This window comes from Coffea arabica, chromosome 6c, assembly GCF_036785885.1.
Source record: "Coffea arabica cultivar ET-39 chromosome 6c, Coffea Arabica ET-39 HiFi, whole genome shotgun sequence".
In the NCBI taxonomy this organism is placed as follows: domain Eukaryota; kingdom Viridiplantae; phylum Streptophyta; class Magnoliopsida; order Gentianales; family Rubiaceae; genus Coffea; species Coffea arabica.
This window is the reverse complement of record NC_092320.1, coordinates 3164184-3183042: the sequence shown is the minus strand read 5'-3', so window position 1 is coordinate 3183042 and position 18859 is coordinate 3164184. Positions and strand designations below refer to the sequence as shown.

The window sequence follows — 18859 nt, the reverse complement described above, 5'->3', positions numbered from 1 at the left end:
CTCAAGATCTTACAGTTTCAGGCAAAATATCCCAGGCAGAAAATTCCAAATCCGACCCCCCATCACGCGTGTCTGCCTGCTGTTAACATCTTGTTAAACCTGACTTGTCTTTTGCGCCATCTTCGTTGACCAAATAGACGAACTCCCATTACATGATGATATACATTCATGGTACTCCATGAATGATGCTATGACATGATACTACTATGTCTACTTTTTCTTCTATAATAATACCTATATACCTTATAGGTTTGTTTGGACAGCTGATTATTTACCTAAATATATTTATTTACATTAATCGATTTGTTTGGATATCTCTTTTTTTTAAATAATATTTTGATTTTTTAATCCACCTTTTTATCTCATATACATTACATCACAAAAGTGTCACAGTAATTATTTTAAATAATATTTCAAATAACATCATTTCCAAACAGACACATTATCATTACAAATTTCAATATACCTTTTTATCTTTTCAATTATCTTTTTATCTCATATACATCACATCACAAAAAATGTTACAGTAAAAATATCTCAAATAACTTACAATCCAAACAAACCTGTATGCAATAACCATTGTTGACTACCATTAATGACTTAAAAATCTTAGTGGAACAAGAGGTGAAGAGTTGTAAATTTTACTTTTTATTATGTTGTCGCTACATGACTTTTTTAGATTCATGCAAATGAGAAATGTAGCTGTCTAGTTATATAATAGTTCAGTTCCTGCCAATTTTTTCATTGATTCAGTCTTTGTTGATTTTTCCATTAATTCAATTGGGCTGCGCTCTAAAAAATGTCAGAGTAAGGATAGAAACATAGACAACAACAAATGTCGCATATTCTATGTAGGAGCATGAATGTTTTTTTTCTCTATAACTGATGTAAAAGTAAGTCTAGACTCCAGAGGTTGAACGTAAATAAAAATGCATAGGGATCTATTATCCAAATAACCTTAGTTGTAAGAAAAGATAATTATGGAGAAACAGAGAGGTTTAAGAGGCGTTTGGTAAAAATGTATTGAAATGAAGGAATGGAATAAACTCCATAATTGGTGTTTGATTCTCTGGTATGGGAATTGAAATTTTGGAATGATTTCTAAAAATTTGCCATTCCTTCGTTCCTTAGTAAAAGGGTGGATTTTGTCCAAAACTCAAATGTGATTCCAAAATCTTATAATTACATAATATTTAGTATAATTAATATTTATATATATTATATATTATATATTTATATTATAATATATACATATATATAATATATTATAATTATATATTTTATTATAATATTAGTATATTATATAAATATATTATAATTATTTAGTTAAAAATGATTATATTTATATAAATATATATTATAATTTTATTAATATTAGATAATAATATATTTATAATATTTATGTATATTTATAAATGTATATTATATGTGCATATAATTATAATAAATACATGTATATAATATTAATAAATTAATAAATTATAATTATATTTATCATTTTAAATATAATAATATATAATAATAACTATATCTAATTAATATGCATTATATTTATATAAAATATTAGTACAATTAATATTTATATATTATATAATTATAATTATATATTTATATTATATAATTATAATTAATTATATATATAATATTTAATTTAATTAGTTACAAACTCATAATAATGATATTATTATATTATATATTATAATTATTTAGTTAAATATAATTATACTCATATAATATATATTATACATTTATTAATATTATATAATAATATATATGTATATTTATAAATGTATATTATACGTGCATATAATTATAATATATACATGTATGTAATATTAATAAGTTATATAATTATAATTATTATTTTAAATATAATAATATATAATAACAACTATATTTAATATGTAATATATACTATATTTATATAAAATATTTGTATAATTAATATTTGTATATAGTATATAATTATAATTATACATTTATATTATAACATTTATATATTTATATTTAATTATATATATAATATTTAATTTAATTAGTTGCAAACTTATAATAATAATATTATTAGTTATATATATTATATAATGTATATTAATTTGTGTAATATAATTAATATTATCAATTATACTAATAATTATACATGTCTACTAATAGAAATTATTAATCAGTTAGACTAAATTTACTAATACATTTATTCTTATATATTTAATTAGTGAAAATTTTTTATATTCCATTTACAAAGAGCTAATAACTATTAATTGCGATGTAGTTTATAATATATTTATTATATTCCATTCCGAAAGAGTCGACGAATCAAACATCAACTATAGTAATGATACACATTTCAGATACTTGAATCAAACAAATATATTGAAATGAATGACTTCATTCCAAAATAAAAATATTTGATTTTGAATCCGAATTCGATTCCGATGTGCGAACCAAACGCCACCTTAATATAGGATACAACATGAGTCTATACTTTATATGCAGTTCATGCATGCCTGGTGCCACTCAATGTTTTGAAAATCGGACCGGACTGGCCGGTTCGACCGGTTGAACCGCGAACCGACCATGACACCGGTCCGATTCAATGACATTGTTGACTTTGCTAGAAACCCGGTCAAAGATCGGCTGAACCGTGAAAACCGCCGAATCGGATTGAACTGGCGATTTTTTGGTTTCAGCTTTCCCTTTTTTTTTTTTTTTAATTTTAAGTTTTGCAAAATGCAACAATCAAGATTCGAAACCAAGACCTTTGTAATAAATGACCAATGTATTAACCGTTGCACCATCACATCTTATTAGTTTTTTTTGATAACTTATTTATATAAAGCAAATATTCATATTTCTTTTTTCCATTTTTCTTACAAAATCTCATCCCCTCATGGCTCTTTTTTTTTAATTTTCAACTCTCTCTCTCTCTATCATCTTTTCTTTTGTCACTCTCTTTTTAATCAAACCTCTTTATTTTTAATTTATTAATATTTTCTTCCATCTTTTAATTTTGTTTTTGTCCATTAAATTGAAAAAAGTTAAAATTTTTTTTTTAACCCAAATTATTTAATGCCACAACCACTCACTTTTATCTTATTTTTTGTTTCTTATTAAGTTTACATTTCTATTTTCGATTTTCTTCGAACTCCAAATTTTCTTTTTTAAATTGCAATATCTAAATCTCAAAACGTAAATTAAAATTAAAATTCATAATATCTAAATTTTCAGATACATGAATTTTGTATAATTTCAAAATATTGTGATATTTTGGGGTTGGATTTAGATATAATTGAAATTGAGATGAAATTTATTTGTTTTAACTTATAATTTAAAAAATTTATTTTTAAAAATCCAAGTTATTAAAAAATAGTAAACTTTTCATCATATAAAATATTAAATTAGTCCATTACATGTCTTATTTTGTACATATATATATTTATATAAATTATTTTTTAAAAAATTTATTAAACCGAGATTGAATCGATCCGATCGATTGAACCTCGACCCTTTCACTTCACCGGTTCAATTAACGGTCCGATTTTTAAAACATTGGTGCCACTGCCACTTTTTCTTCTCTCTTTTTTTTCATCAGGCATGCATAAACTGCATATTATTATCATGCATATGATGCGTCGATTAGGGAATGGTGCATCACATGTCTCCACGCTGACGGACCATCACCACATCTCTCCGGGGACAGCTCATAATATATAAATACAAATAGTAGGTGGGGTGGGCAACAGGGCAAGAGAATTCTTAAAGTAATAATAATACGATCTGACAATTAATTTATTCATTTTATCTCCGACTCCGAGTCTAGCCCATTTTCTCAGTCTCCCTTCCACCCTCTTTGGGAAAAGAAAAAAAGGAGAAAAAGTGTCTCTCCATCTCCGTCTCTAAAGTTATGCTAGCTAGGGTTACGATGCCGACTTGCTGTCCATGACGATTAGTTGATCTCACTCCCCGGTGGCCTGAAAACTCTGATCAACGCCATTCTCTCCTATCCCCATTAATTGATCGTTGCGGTTTTGATAATTACTCAAAATCAATCGTGGCTTTGTTTGGTTGAGATAATCATAGGGTTGGGTGGTATCTGGGAAGAGCATCGGATTGAACAATGCATTCGGTGCCTTCGTCTTTTTCTTCTTCTTCACTTCAGCTCCCCACGCGCCCTCACGTTACGTCATTCTATGGCGGATCTTCGTCTCATCGTCTGAAACGTCAAAACAAAGCTGATCGGCGTGGTAATCTTAGTTAACATTAGGTTTTCACTAAGCATCTCCTCCTCCTTTTCATCCTCGTCCTCGCCGACACAGTCGTCGTTGTACATCTGTCTTCTTTTCCATTGACTGCGTTTATTCAGCTTCCATTCGCACACTTCATATTTTCTGTTTGTATAAAAATCTATGTAATTAGCTGATAATTCAATCCACCCGGAGATCTGGTCATCGCGTCTCCAAACCTCCTCCTTTCTTCGTTTTTATTGGCTGAAAAGGTGTAGCTCGGTGACTTTTGGGATCGGTGGCATATCGCTTGCATATTTTATAGTTGTCATATCCTCGGATCAACAGAAAGGTACAACTTAAGGTATTTAACAAGTGGTATTAGGATTTACTGTTTATCAGACCTCCTCCCACCCCCGCTTCTTTTCCCCCCAAAAAAAAAAAAAAAAAAAAATCTTTTTCAATAATTATGTATGCTTGGATGCGCAATGTTTTCTGTGCCTAGATGAATAACTTTCTCAAATTGATTGGAAACTAGTGGCATGGCATGGGTATTTTTCATTGTTACTTGGATAGCAAGAAGGATAAACTAAAAGGGGAAAAATCCCTAAGTTTATAAAGGGGAAGCTAAAAGATTTAAAATGACCTTACTTTCTGAATTCAGGTTGAAATAACGGCACGATGTTGGTATGAGGAGCCCTGTATGTCATCCTCAATTGCATGTAATGGGTCGTTTAGTGGATTGATTTCCGTTGGGCTGAGTGATGAGTTCAGTTTTTAATGCTCATGTTGTTAAGTATTAGAGGAATACAAGAAAGGTAGATTGGAGATGTGTAATTCTTTTGCGCTTAGCGATGAGTTCAGTTTTTAATGCTCATGTTGCTAATTATTAGAGGAATACAAGAAAGGTAGATTGGAGATGTGTAATTCTTTTGTGCTGAGCGATGAGTTCATTTTTTGATGCTCATGTTAATTATTAGAGGAGTACAAGAAAGGTAGATTGGAGTTGTATAATTCTGTTGGGCTCAGCGACGAGTTCAGTTTTTAATGCTTGTGTTGTTAATTATTACAGGAATACAGGAAAGGTAGATTGGAGTTGTAATGCTATGCTTCAAATTAGGTTAAGTATAAAGAAATGGTAGATTAAACTTGTGACTCTGTTGACTAAGGTTTGTTGATGCGGCTGTAAAGCATCCCTGCAAAACATCCATGTCAGTCATGTGACTGCCTGATTGATGATGAAGACATTCCTTGCCTTTTTTTTTTTTTTTTTTTTTCGCTTTCTCCTTCCAGCCACTTGTGAATTATTTCCGTTTTTAGAGGGCTGTGAGTGCCTGTGACTATACAATGTTTTATATTGACTATTGCATGTCATTTGACATAATATTCTGAAGTGTAGTCCTCTTGCTCTTTTCGCTTTCTTCTTCCAGCCACTTATGAACTATTTCTGTTTTTGAGGGACATGACTGAACAAGGCTCTATATTGAGTATTGCATTTCATTTGACATAATATTCTGAAAGAATTGTGCTGATCCATTCACTTTGACATTATTTTGCAGCTCCTGTACTAATTGATGGACATCTGTTGTCCTCATGATATGCCAGTTTCTGAAGATGTAAGCAGCTTCTGTGCGTTGTCATTGGGTCCACCTGATAATCCTAATGATCACAACAAAAATCTGTATGATGATCTTGGCAACCGTTTGACTGAGTTTCTACATATTCAAAACAAGCAGAAGTCATCATCTGTTGCTGTTCCATCTCCCAATGATGGTCAAATTGGTACTTCAGCTAAGGAAGTTGGGTATAAAGAATCCCATGGGAATGAATTGGACAAGTTAACTAATGAAAAGTGCTTGGCTAAATGTGCAACATTCCCATGTTCTGCTGAGAGTAAATCCTCTGCTGATGTACTTGACATGGAAGAACGTCACAAGGAAGACCTAACACCTGGAGATTCTGTGGAGAATGGACATGATCAATCTGCTAATTGTCCATATCCACGTTCAATATCTTTACCTGTAAGTATTGGATCATTCAGTGGTGCATTTAGATGTTTCCTTTTCCCTTCCCTTGACGTATTAAATTAATTTACTTTCGTTGGTCCGATAGACTAATTACATGGTTATTGAAGTCTTCTTGGCAATCGCTCATATCACTGATACTGTAATCTAATATGCTGAGTTGAGGTTTTATTGAATGTAGTTATGATTGCTTTGCCGTATTCTTGGTGTTTATGAGGTAAGTGAAAGCATTTGGTGTGAACTTCTATCTTCTTGTTTTTGGGATAAAATTCCTATAGACTGAGACTTGTATATGTTTTTATAGCGTTCAAGCCGTGTAGTTTTGCAAATTATGTAATAACAAATCCTTGTTGCTAAGCCCCTTCTAGCTCCCTGGTGATTCTTTTATTTCCCTGTCATGTGCATTGGCTGATGTGTTTTTAATTCAATGCTTTGTTAATTTAGATTGAGGTAATGCAGGCATCTAAAGCACTGGCCAATATTATACCCAACAGAAGTAGGCATTTTCTTGTGTTCCTTTGCTCAATTCCAATTTCTTGAGTTCCATGCTATCTTTTGAATTTACTTGGTGGCTCCGAAGTTTTTATATTTTGCATGGATGCTGACAAGGGGGCAAACGGCACTGGAGCAAAGTGCAAAAATTGACTTTGTTTCAGATGTGCTGGAGGACTCTTTACAGGGATAGTTGAGGTCAAGCTATTATTTTTTGGTGAAAAATCGTTGACAGTTTATTTTTTTCCCCTTTTTGCTGCACTTTATTCTCTCACAGACTCCTTTGAAGCTTGTATCTGCCATGAAAGGTAGCCGTGAGAAGCAAGGGGCTCCACCTCAGAAGTTGACAGTGACTTGGGCTGCTGATGTGTATGATCCAGTTCCAACCTCCGTATCACATGTACCAAGCAGTAAGCCTCAACGATATAGGAACGATAACAGAAGGAATGGAAAAAATAAGCTGAAGGCTAGTGGCAAGACATCCCGAGGAAACAGGGGCAAGGACAAAAAGCAATCTCGGAAGGGAGGTGGGAGGAGTAACAGGTCTTTCAAGCCCGTGGATGACGAGGGCAATGGAGCTTGCTTTAGTGGACCTCATCGCAATGCCATTGATTTTGATGTTGGTAGCCCGGATCCATTCTGTGGGCAGAGTTTCCTGAAGAAATCCGTCACTTCGATCCACTTCTCGGTTACAGAGGCTACTTGAGGATTCTGTTTAATGTTGTCTGTCTTAAACCATTTGACCGGTTCTGTAAATAAATAATGGTAGTCTGCGAGGTTCTGTTGAGTCTAGGACATGCGAGGCAAGAGCGACAAATGGAGACAGGTTTTGTTTAACAACTTGGATCTGCGTTTCAAAAACTACTTACTTCGGTTGATGTTATAATGGTAAATAAGTAATTAGTGGGATTACCTTATTAAAATAATTGTTCTTCTCATTGCGGGCAACATTTTGGGATAAGGTATTGTACTGCCACTTACAGTACGGAAGTTTAGCACAAGCAATTTACTTTTCGAGAGTAAGCCCGGAGTATGCCGCCGGTCAGACATGCTGTGGTGAATCCGCTTCCGAGCCTTGTATATGCTACCCATCACACTATTGGGAGCCGGTCATGCCTGATGTCCTTCCTTTTAACTGTAAGAAGGGGAATGGGAAGGGGATGTACGAGGAAAGGGGTTAGTGATTGGAGTGAAATCATAACAAGGTGCTTGTATTGGAAGATTTATAATTATAGATTATGATTTTTAGATGTTTTAAAGTACATAAAAATTGAAGTGATCTGAGAAGGGATGTTTGTTTATATCATATGAAACGCTTTATGATTCGACCCAAAGCAATGATACCTCATATTGTAGATATGGCAAATCCAGGATCATGCTAGAGAACTACGTTCACTGGAGGGTGACGGCTATCAATTAACCGAAGTGGTAATGTACACGGATATTGTTTGGATGGCAGTATGCAACTAATCAAAAGACATGCAGAGTCCTGCGGGAATGATAAGCCGCAACATATTTTCAAACTCAAGGTCTTGCAGCGGCAAGGAAAAAAAAAACCATATCCATTCATCCTTTTCACCCAATATTTAGTGGGGACTTCTGTATCCCTAGAGTTTATGCTCTGGAGCCATAAAGATCCAGCAATTGGCAGTAATCCTTCATATGACGTCTTGAATCACGATTCCACTGTTTACCTGCAAGCTTATTCGCGTCCAGCGATTGGGAAGGGGGTAATCAAATCTGTTGAAGGCAGATCTTCTAGGTAGTATACTCCGCATTGATTTTTATATAGTCATAGCTTAAGTCACAGCCCCAAGCAAGACCATTGCCAGGACCATCACCTGTGGAAAAGTAGAACGATTACATTAATTGACAGGATTGAACACAAAATGGAAAAAGTGGTAAGCAAGAATGTTCCGCCAGACTGAAACTTCGATTTTGCTTCATCATTTCTTCTGAAGCCTATTGGGCTAATTTGCAGCTAGCACAGTAACAGACACCGCTTTGTGTTAAATTCAAAAGCAGGAATAGTGAAGATAAAATTTGTAGCACAATCAAGAGAAGGATATCTATATACCTAATAATGTAAAAATGACATGAAAGCAGAATAACTTCTAATTTATTCAGACAAATATCATGACAGCTTCAAGACCGGACGACCATGCATCATCATCAATTAGCAATTTCACACTGTACCATACAAAGTTCAAGCACATTTCAAGCAATCGTTGACTGGAAGAGTGAAAAAAGTAGGTGTGGCTGCTAGTCCCATAATTGAGCATGCAAATCTTAAGAGTAAACTGAATAATAACGCACATTACAAATTTGACCCATATCTCCTATTTAACAAGTAAACTGTATATGAGTAATGATGGCTTTGCATATGATTTGAATAAAATACTGGTGCTATTCTCATAAACAGGTTCCCTGCTATCTTTTTTACTGTAACAAGGTTTGTACAAAGTATGACAGTTGAAATTCTGATGTGTAGCTCAATTTTCTTAGAATGGAAGTTACATTAAACCGTGAACAACATCACATGCCAGGCAACAGACTCTGCAGTTGTAAATCATACTGACTAAAAGTTTCAATAGATACATGATCATAAAGCTTCGAATGGTTATGACATAAATTTTCTACAGCTTACCAATAGATATTTGAATTTCAACTTTGCCGTGAGTCTCTCCAGCCTTTCTCAGATAGTTACTGGCAGCGGGCCTGCAAGGTCTCACATTTTAGATTGCCATAAAAAAGTTAAAGCCAAACGAACAAGAAAGACTGGAAACCAGCTGAAATAGAATAAGCTGCTAGATGCAAGGAAGATGCACACTCCAATTGCCTAATTATCTCAACAAAATTTGCCAGTTGAATAAAAACTAGAAAGACCACAGAGATACAATGAAAGCACAAGCAGAAAGTAGAAAATTCTAGCTGATTCAATGCTCACAGAGGTGACAATAGCAAAATTGTTCAAGAATCTTCTGTGGGTTGCAGTGGATTGCTTTGCTTGCTTACCTGTCAAATGGAAGAGGCTGACCTCCATCCATAAGTAGAAAATTGCCAAGCATTATACGAAGCTTGTTTTGGTCAAAAAGAATATCTGCTTTGCCAGCAGCAGCCGCAATACGTCCCCAGTTTGGATCTCTACCATATACAGCAGCCTGTATATCCAAAAACTCCTTTCAGAAAAGCCGTATACATAAGCATATATATTAATTTATGAATACAAAAACACATACAACAATAACATACCTTGGTAAGAGAAGAAGATGCCACTGAGCGTGCAATTCTTGCTGCTTCAGCTTCATTGTCTGCACCATTTACCCTGACCTACACATACACTTTAAAGTTAGATTGACAGCCACAGAAAAATTACTTCCATAATCCATTATTCCACAGAAAAAAGAACATAGACCTCAAACAGAAGCTAATCAGATAGTTTGTTGCAAAGGACTAATTAGGACAATTCTAACTGACCCTTTACAAAGCTGACCAATTATAATCTACCCAGCAACCCAAAAGCCTCCAGCACCAAAATCTATAACTTGAGTAAAAGGCATTTTTGCTATCAAATAAAAGGCTCCAGAGATGGAAACTTTGCAGCTTTCTGGACATTAATCTAGAAACATTAATGGAAAACCGTTATAAAAATAGTTAATGGCGTAAAATTCTTTGACTCAAGTCTCATTCGATGAAAGTTGCTTGTCACATAGGCGACGTGGATTAAAAAAAAAAGGTGATATTTTTAATTTGGCCAATATAGGGTACAGGTGGAGCAGACCATTGTTAAAGAAAAAAGAAAAAAGAAGGAAAAGAAAAAAAAAAGAAAAAAAAGCATATATGATGGGTAGCTTTTCTTTTACTTTCTTCTTTATACAAGATACAAACCTCAATTAAACATGTTGCTCCTTCCCCATCCCAAGCTATAGACTTTGCAAGACTTTGCATTACCTGAAAAAGAATCATGTTGCAATCTCACTATCTATTAACGTCACCAAATTATCATTAGCAAAGCAAGACTAGAGTTTCAACAAATTTTAGATGAAATTCCCAAGTAGCAATAGTTTCCTAAGAGACAAAAGGCATATGCTGGAGAGAGAGACAATTCCACAAGGAATGTAACTTCGACCAATTCTTGAACACCTCTATAGTAAATCCACAGATATATCACTCGAAATTCAAGAGGGAAGACAAAAAGACCACTACGTGTATAAAGAATTGTGCAATTTCTTGATATGCTGCTTCATCAAAGAAGATACCAGCACCCTAAATGCAATACATAAGAATAGAGGTAGGTTAAATGTGCTTCAAAGAAGAGTTAATCCAGAGCTATTGTAAATGTAATTTTATTTTTAAGACATCATGGCTAACCTTGTCTAAAACACAAAAGGCCTGAGGGACACAAATGAGGGCCAACGGAATACCACTGCATGGAAACAAGCTTAGACTGTATTCTCTGATTATGGTTGGGAAGAAAGTTAGAAGGTGTATGAACTCACAGCATCTAGGCAGAGTTGTAGATGCTCTGCCTCTAGACTGTTCAAAGTAGAAATTGTTTTTGTCCCTGAAAGCCCACTTGCCAAGGCAATGACAGCATCATTAGTACTGGTATCTCCATCTACCTGTAAATGCACAGTTAAAACTTCAGAGAACCAAACATATTTAGTCAAACTGGAAGTACTATTTTCAGGACTATAAAAACCTTATATTGTTATTACAAAATATAGAAAAGACAAATAACTACTGTAACTATTGCATGCTTTCTCTCTGAAACTTTTGTTATAAGTGAGATTTTAACTATTCATAGCAAATGATACAAGACAGAGAACTTTTATGGAGCAGTAAAATGTTGTATTTCTGACAACTGCATCTTACATGATGCGTAGTATGTGACATTTCAAATGCCCTTACTATGTAATGAAAAACAACAATAATGCACGTGACTGCAAAAATAAATAAATATAGTTTCAGATGCTCAATAAACTGCATAGAGCTACTTTTTCACATATTCTGTACAAAGGCTAGAAAATGCAATTTTACTGGTGTTTAAAACATATCTACCAGTAAACTCATACCCAAGTCTTATCTTTATTGGTGCGCTACAAGAATCTCCCTTTTCTTTCTTTCTCCTTATGAACTTTGCATTCCCTTAAATCTTGCAGCATTTTTAACTCTTTCCGAATTATTATTTATATACTCCTTATTCTTCTTTTCCTTCAGTATTTATTTATCACCCATCTAAACAGTTATATCTACGAGTCTTGACCATCTTAAATGATTTCTCCTAGTTATTTTTCTTCAGGTGCTAATCATCAGATAAAACTTGATTCCTGCTCAAAGTAGCTCTATTGAATATCTTTCACCGTAGCTGCAACTCCCGTAGAGAAATCCATTAATCAAAATTCAAGAACCTGTATTTTGGAACTAATGCTGTCAGAAACTGTAGACAGAAAACCAGAGATCAACTATGCTCACGGTGATTTGGTTGAAACTCCGGCTTACGGAAACCTGCACCATCTTTCTCCAAACATCACTCGTGACCTGGGCATCGGTTGTTATGACCTGGAAAATTCTCACTGTCACACAGCAATAAGAATACCAAGCGTTGGAGCAGTAATAGGACATCACGTAAGAGACATACTCCAAGCATTGTTGCCATGTTAGGGTGGATCATCCCAGAACCTTTTGCCATTCCCCCAATTCTTACACAAGTGTCTCCAACCTGATAATTTCAGAGCAAATAGATGATTTTTCAGATTCAATGCAGAGGAAAGATAATTCTTATTATACAGCAGAATTAATGTGCAAATGAAGGGAAAAAATCCATCAAAAGATATGCACAAAAATATCTTAAACAATAATGACTCAAACAGCAACTTAGTTCATAAAGATCCTGGCACCAAATGCTTATTTTTTGAAACATATACTCACAGAGAGAGAGAGAGAGAGAATGAAAAATAGACGAGTTACAGCTAACTAAGTATAGCATAATGGTTCCATGTACCTCAGACTCAATTGCTACGCTCTTACTAACAAGATCAGTGGTGGTTATTGCCACAGCTGCAGAATCTGCTCTGTTAATCCAGTAAAGAGATTCAACATAGCCCAAACAATATAGGAGAGACACCAAACAGTGGAAAAAAGAATGATAAACCTTCAAATAATCGATAAAATCACATAAATATATAAAAATATCTACTTTAAAAGAAATGAAAGTAGAGAAATTGAAAAAAAAAAAGGGAAGAGCCACAAAATCTACTTTTGCAGTTCACTAAATAAACAAGAGTGGACAGTTATTGTACGTAGATAGAAACCAACAGTAAGAGTGAAGAGAAGATGTACATACCCCTCAACAGTTGATGACAATAGATTAACTAACTTAGGAAGTGATCTGAGAAGAGCATCCTGTAGAAGATGTGGACATCAGTGGATGTATCCTAAAGAATTAATTACAGTATGACACTGAGTATTTGCAGTTGGGGATGCATACGTAAAGGATCCCACATGGTTTACTACACCATTTTATCAGCAATAAAGCAAAATAAAAAACAGCAACAAATAGAATTTCCGTTAGATTTTACCTTCTTTATTCTCTGACCAATAACACCAGTGGATTCAATCAATACTTCCCCAGGATTCAGCCCAAGTAACTGTAAGATTTCAAACATCAACACTACAAAAAACTAAGGTACAGTGAGGAACGTTTGAGACACTCAAACTTGCGCACCTTCTCAAGGGATTTTGAACAATCTATAACATCCTGGTAGCCTGCATCACCCTGAAAAAATTAATTTTAGCTTAATCATATGAAATTTAATAGGTAGACAATTTTATGCAACATGCTGGCATGATGACTTGAAAAAACTCTTTTGGTTAGCTCTAGATTCAGATAACTTAATGTCCAGCACATGACCATCAACTGAAATAATATAAAAGATAAGTTCATGTCAGCTGTCGTCTGCTTATTGAAACTAGGAACAGCCCTCAATAAACTGGAAACCCAACTCCCACATAAACTTACAGTTGCGGCATTTGCTTGACCTGCATTTATCAAAACTGCTCGAGCCTGAACATTTTATTCAGAAAATTAGAATACAACTGGTAAATCAGAACGTAAAAAGCCCAAACACAAACAAGGTCAGATAGCATTTAGAGACATCGAACAAGTTCATTTGCAGTTCCATGGGATAATCTTCAAGGCACAAGCAAAGCTTAGGCAACTTATTAGTATTTAGTAGCTTCAGCATGAGCAAACAACCTAATGGAAATCAGCCATGTTAATCTACAGTTGAGACAGGATGCAGAAAATCATTTTCATCTCCAGCCTCAAAAATAGGTGCAGTAGCAAAGACAGATATCCATGTGGATGAAAATTCACCTAATTCGCTTCTAAGTGCAGAGAATGATGTCTACTTACAATAGCTTTCTCATGTCATTCTATTAATGATAAAGTAGAAGAGAGCAAAAGCAAACACTTCCTCAGCTCAATTCTCTACTGCCTTTAATACTTATAACCAGGATGAATTTCAATAATTTGGACTGTAATCCTTTACTGTCAACTAGTGACTTAACGTAATACAACTATGAATACATCAATATGATATTAAGACTGGGACTGGTGGATACAGATATCTGAAAGATAGTAACAGTTCTGTATTCCTCATGCAAACGTGAAAAAAGAAATAGATCGAAATAAAAGAACATGAGTTAAGCAACAAATGGTAGCTAAAAGCAGAATAATGTGGAGGCAAAGTTCATGTATCTTGAAGTTCATTTTGACATTACAATTTCTGTTCTATTTATTTTATCTAAGCATTTCACCAATATCAGTGATATGGAACTTGAGAACAAGCTATCAATTGTTGTTTACATACTGTTCTTGAACTTTCTAATACTTTTTTGCAGTACAACACTGGTGCAGCTGCAACCACATTCTTGGTAAATGCCCCTGCAGAAATATAGATTCTAAGTTCAAGAACAAAATTAACAAAAGCTCTGGAAAGTGAATCATGGCCTTACATATGGAAAAGTAGAATAATTCTGATGGTTATAGTCCCAAAACGTAATTTGAAAACGAACACGACAGAACTTACCTGCAGCTATGGCATTTACATCACAAGTGACAAGCGCAAGATCAGGCTTCTCGCCTACTGCACGAAGTCCTCCATACATACCTGCAGCCTGAAAACCTTTGGCAGCAGTAACTCCACCTGGTATCTATACCATTCAAAGCCCTAGGCTTGTCAAATGCTGATTAAATTCGCAAGTAACATATTCAAACCCCACCCCTCCCCACCACCCAGAGCCAAAACAATAAAGGAAAAAAAAAAAAAAGGAAAAAACCACTACCTCCCCAATCTCTGTTCTCTTTCTGGCTCTGACAGAGCATAAAGACTTAAGTTCCTCCACTAAATTCTAAAATTAAGACAATGCAGGAAAATCTCAAGCAATGAGAATTATTGCGGTTGCTGACCTGCCGCCAAGGCCCTTCAGGCAAAAAACTCGGTGCTGCTGGAATGTAATTTGAGGCCTCCATTACGGTTGATGAAGCTGCCATCACTATAAAATTTCCCCGCCTACTGCCGACCACTCCAACATTCTGCACAATACCATCAAATTTGCTTCGACACAATCTTTTCTAACACAGCAGACGGGGCAAAAAAAAAAACCTACACACAAGTGGACTAAACATGCATTTTCCAAGCAGTTTTAAGTTTTCCACTGCAAGCAAAACATACATTTTGTCTAAGAAAGTAAACGGATAAAAAAAAAAAAAAGGTAAATGAAGAAAATAAAACAAAATTAGAATTCCAAGTGGTTGAAAAACAAAAATTTACAAAGAGTTGCTGACCTTCAGCTCATTGAGTTGTGACAATCTGATGGAGGCATAGTGAGGAATGCAGAGATTCATTTTTAGGGTTTAAGAGTGCCCAATTACAGAAGGAAGCTATGGGTTTCTTCTCTTTGGTAATGGCTACTGAGATTAGTTAGTAGGGTTTAGCAGAGTATTTCTGTTCTGCTCTTTAATTTCTGCGGCCGGGTCCCACGCCGACTGCATTTGTAGTAATTTGTTTTTCTTAACTGTGGAATTACTATACTACAGCAGCTGAAATGAGCGTTAACGCACTCATTATATGACTATGAACTCTCATTATATGACTATGATCATTGGATTAAGATCCATAATTTTTCTTCCTCCAAAACTCCGAATGCTAAGAAATTGTCATTAAACCTGTACAAGTCAAATTATAGCCAGATCGAATCTTTAAAACACCCTAAAGTAATAAATTTTTTGTCATTTTGACACCAAAAAAAGTAACAAATTTTTGTCACAAGACTTACAAAATATACTGGATTAACTGTACTTCGCCATACTTTTCATTGTATTTGTTTTTGCAAACCAATACCATAGCTTCATCGTATTTATTCAAAATTCGCGCTCATGTTTTATCCAAACCGTTTGCATACCTTTAAATTGAAAAAACAGAAAAAAAAAAAAAAAAAAAAGTCCTTTTGGGCCAACATATTTATCTTAGAATGTTTGAATACATAAAATCCATTAACTATTTGCATCTTGGAGATTGCATAGACAGCTTAATCCTAGTTAGCTGATACAGCTAATGAAATTTCCTCTCCAACAAACAAAACGTATCCCTCAATTCAAAGCAGTCAATAAGAGAGAGGCGATAAACATCTTGTGGAGCCGTAAAGCCGGAGCCAGAAACAACGCTAGAGGGGACACACAGATTCCCTCCATTAAACCAGCTCACTTGCTCCAGTATCTCGCGCATGCTGCTCAGCAGGCTAGGAACCGGGTAGAAAGTGCAAACTGTTCTCCCAAGTTCTTCAGCATTCAAGTACTACTTCCCAAGGTTCTTTATTTTCCTTTCCCGTAGGTACATTCGAATGCTGTAGCATAGGAAGCTTTTAAAAGAAATTAAATTCACTCGGAAGATATATAGCAAGGTCAAGTAAGAATGTAAACGCGATCCCAATGCATTCCCAAGTTAAAGATAGATCTATTAAAGAGTTTTGTTTCAAACAATTCATCCACTCGTGAAAAAATATTCCATCCCACAATTTAATCACAATCCGCAAAACCCTCCTCACAGGATTAGCCACACCAACCAATAGTTCTGTTTACTGTGTAACCAGGTTGAGAAGGCTGTCCTTGTGACTGAGCTGGAGGTGGAGGTCTTGGCTCCCTTGGCTTGGCTGGGTCAACAAAAATAACCCAGCCATCCAAGAACTTTCCACTCATTTCCTGTCGAGCCTTCTCAGCTTCTTCTATAGTTTCATAAGTGACAAACCCAAATCCTTTTGATCTTCCAGTCGCTCTATCTGTGATGACTTTCACTGCAAAAAGGGCAGGTAGACACACCAGATGTTTATATTTGATGTTTACGACAATTGTCACAAAGTCACATGAAGTGGGGTGGTATAGGCTGAAAGCACAGTACCTTCGACAGGCTTGCCAAATTGCGAGAATGCATTATTGAGTGCTTCATCATTTGTAGTTCTTGAAAGGCCTGCATCATGTTAAATTCTAACCAGTCAATTCACAAAGGCAACTCAAATCCATCCACAAGGGGGCGAGGGGGGATCCAAAAAAAAAAAAAGACTCTTCAACACACTGAAAATGAAAGGACAAGACAGACCCTGTTACCACCCGAACAGAAGATATCATAGAAATCACAAATTATTAAGGACTTTTTTCGTTTACTGCAATTTACATAAACAACCACTCTACATCTGCCTCCTCTGCTTCCCACTCTGTAATCTTTCCTCATCACTCCGGTTCAACAATATGTATCAAAAGATAAGATCGTTGTTACTTAAAAAATGATTCTAGATCGTGGCAAATTATACACCATCAACAGTCATGTAATATAAGCCAAAGTTGGACATCCTATCAGTTCAATTTGAATTAACATTAATATACCAGAAAAGAAAAGGGGGCATATTCATATCTAAATTCAAATAATAAAGATATCTCCACGGCACATCTGGCATAATGCTGCTCAATTAGAAGCCAGAAAGATTGTATACTTAAAAAAATACATGTCATGGCAAAATGCACCCAATACGAATGACCACCAGATCCAAAGAAAAGGACAGAGTAGCAATGTCAACTAAACACCAACAAAATAAAAATATCAACAAAACCCCGACTTCAAGTTAGAAGAGCACCGTGACAATGCATCTTAGATGATAACTGATCAAATTGTGGCTAAAAAAAAAAAATTGCACTTGGCTAAAAAAAAATTTCAGGGGTACTTGCAGAACCAAGATTAGAAATGTGGTTGCAAGTACTTTCTAGCAAATTACTAAGTGAATAAAGAATTCGAATGATATCAGTAGATATTACTAGCTTCCAGATATTCAAGACCAGCATACAGGATAAATGTTACTCTTTCTCTAATTGAAATAGTAAAAGCGGAAAAAAAAACACAGAAAGTACAGACAGCAATGACAGAAGCTAAAAATGTGATAGAAACGATCTGACGACTAAAAGAACAAGACTTTCTTCATTAAAGGCGAAAACAGAATACCAGCAGTTGGATCTGTCTCCAAACACTCCACGGCACATTGTATTTTGCGTTAAAAGTAAATGCAAGTCAAATTGAAGTTTACTTTTAACCAAATGTATAATCACAAATTCTGGAAAACCTACGACCAGCAGTATTGAAAACCATAGAAAACATTGCAAAGGAATATAAAGATTCGGATCTTTGTGCCGCACCACTAATGAAGAGTTTAGGGGAAGTGAGGGTCGAATGGAGACGAGTTGAAGCTAACAGACAAGGACGAATTGAAGAAGAAGAAGAATTTGTCGACGACGCTAAACTCAAAATCCGACGAAAACCAGACGCAATTGCCATATCCAATTCGTATCAAATGAGTGAAAAATCAGCCGTATTGCACCGGAGAGATGTCGTAAAACCCTAGTTAAGCCCGAGAGTCGAAATGCCGTGGTTTGGTGCGGGCGCGACTTTAAGTACTCTTGTGTGCTGACCTTTTTCTAACCCTTGATTGTTGTTTGATGAAAGGAGATATTACCACGTGGATTTGAGGGAATATGAAGATGACAGCGACCTTCTTAACCCTTGACTATCGCTTGAT

At 34.9% G+C, this 18859-nt stretch overlaps 3 protein-coding genes across 5 annotated transcripts; 1 reads left to right on the top strand and 2 right to left on the bottom strand.

Annotated features, from left to right (window-relative positions):
• Positions 1 to 3743: 3743 nt before the first annotated feature.
• Positions 3744 to 7662, top strand: LOC113696220 (uncharacterized). Of its 2 annotated transcripts, none has more exons than XM_027215615.2 (3): positions 3744 to 4584; positions 5780 to 6241; positions 7014 to 7662. In XM_027215615.2, the coding sequence occupies exons 2-3, from the start codon at positions 5795 to 5797 to the stop codon at positions 7440 to 7442; spliced, it is 876 nt and encodes a 291-aa protein (XP_027071416.1). In that variant the 5' UTR covers positions 3744 to 4584; positions 5780 to 5794; the 3' UTR covers positions 7443 to 7662. The 2 variants fall into 2 exon arrangements, with proteins under 2 accessions (XP_027071416.1, XP_027071415.1); XM_027215614.2 differs by having other exon boundaries at positions 3761 to 4572.
• Positions 7663 to 8112: 450 nt separating this feature from the next.
• On the bottom strand, positions 8113 to 15877 carry LOC113696219 (arginine biosynthesis bifunctional protein ArgJ, chloroplastic-like). 2 transcript variants are annotated; one of them, XM_027215613.2, is made up of 17 exons: positions 15588 to 15877; positions 15210 to 15335; positions 14830 to 14953; positions 14611 to 14684; positions 13758 to 13802; positions 13464 to 13514; positions 13318 to 13386; positions 13083 to 13141; positions 12741 to 12810; positions 12378 to 12458; positions 12212 to 12298; positions 11236 to 11358; positions 10625 to 10687; positions 9989 to 10066; positions 9752 to 9897; positions 9384 to 9454; positions 8113 to 8577 (listed from the first exon to the last, which is right to left on the bottom strand). In XM_027215613.2, exons 1-17 carry the CDS (start codon positions 15645 to 15647, stop codon positions 8495 to 8497), a joined length of 1410 nt encoding a protein of 469 aa, XP_027071414.1. In that variant the 5' UTR covers positions 15648 to 15877; the 3' UTR covers positions 8113 to 8494. The 2 variants fall into 2 exon arrangements, with proteins under 2 accessions (XP_027071414.1, XP_071908134.1); XM_072052033.1 differs by lacking the exon at positions 13758 to 13802.
• An 831-nt stretch (positions 15878 to 16708) lies between these two features.
• On the bottom strand, positions 16709 to 18716 carry LOC113695100 (organelle RRM domain-containing protein 2, mitochondrial). The gene is made up of 3 exons (XM_027214065.2): positions 18480 to 18716; positions 17197 to 17265; positions 16709 to 17092 (listed from the first exon to the last, which is right to left on the bottom strand). The coding sequence occupies exons 1-3, from the start codon at positions 18616 to 18618 to the stop codon at positions 16851 to 16853; spliced, it is 450 nt and encodes a 149-aa protein (XP_027069866.1). The 5' UTR covers positions 18619 to 18716; the 3' UTR covers positions 16709 to 16850.
• Between the last annotated feature and the right edge of the window lie 143 nt (positions 18717 to 18859).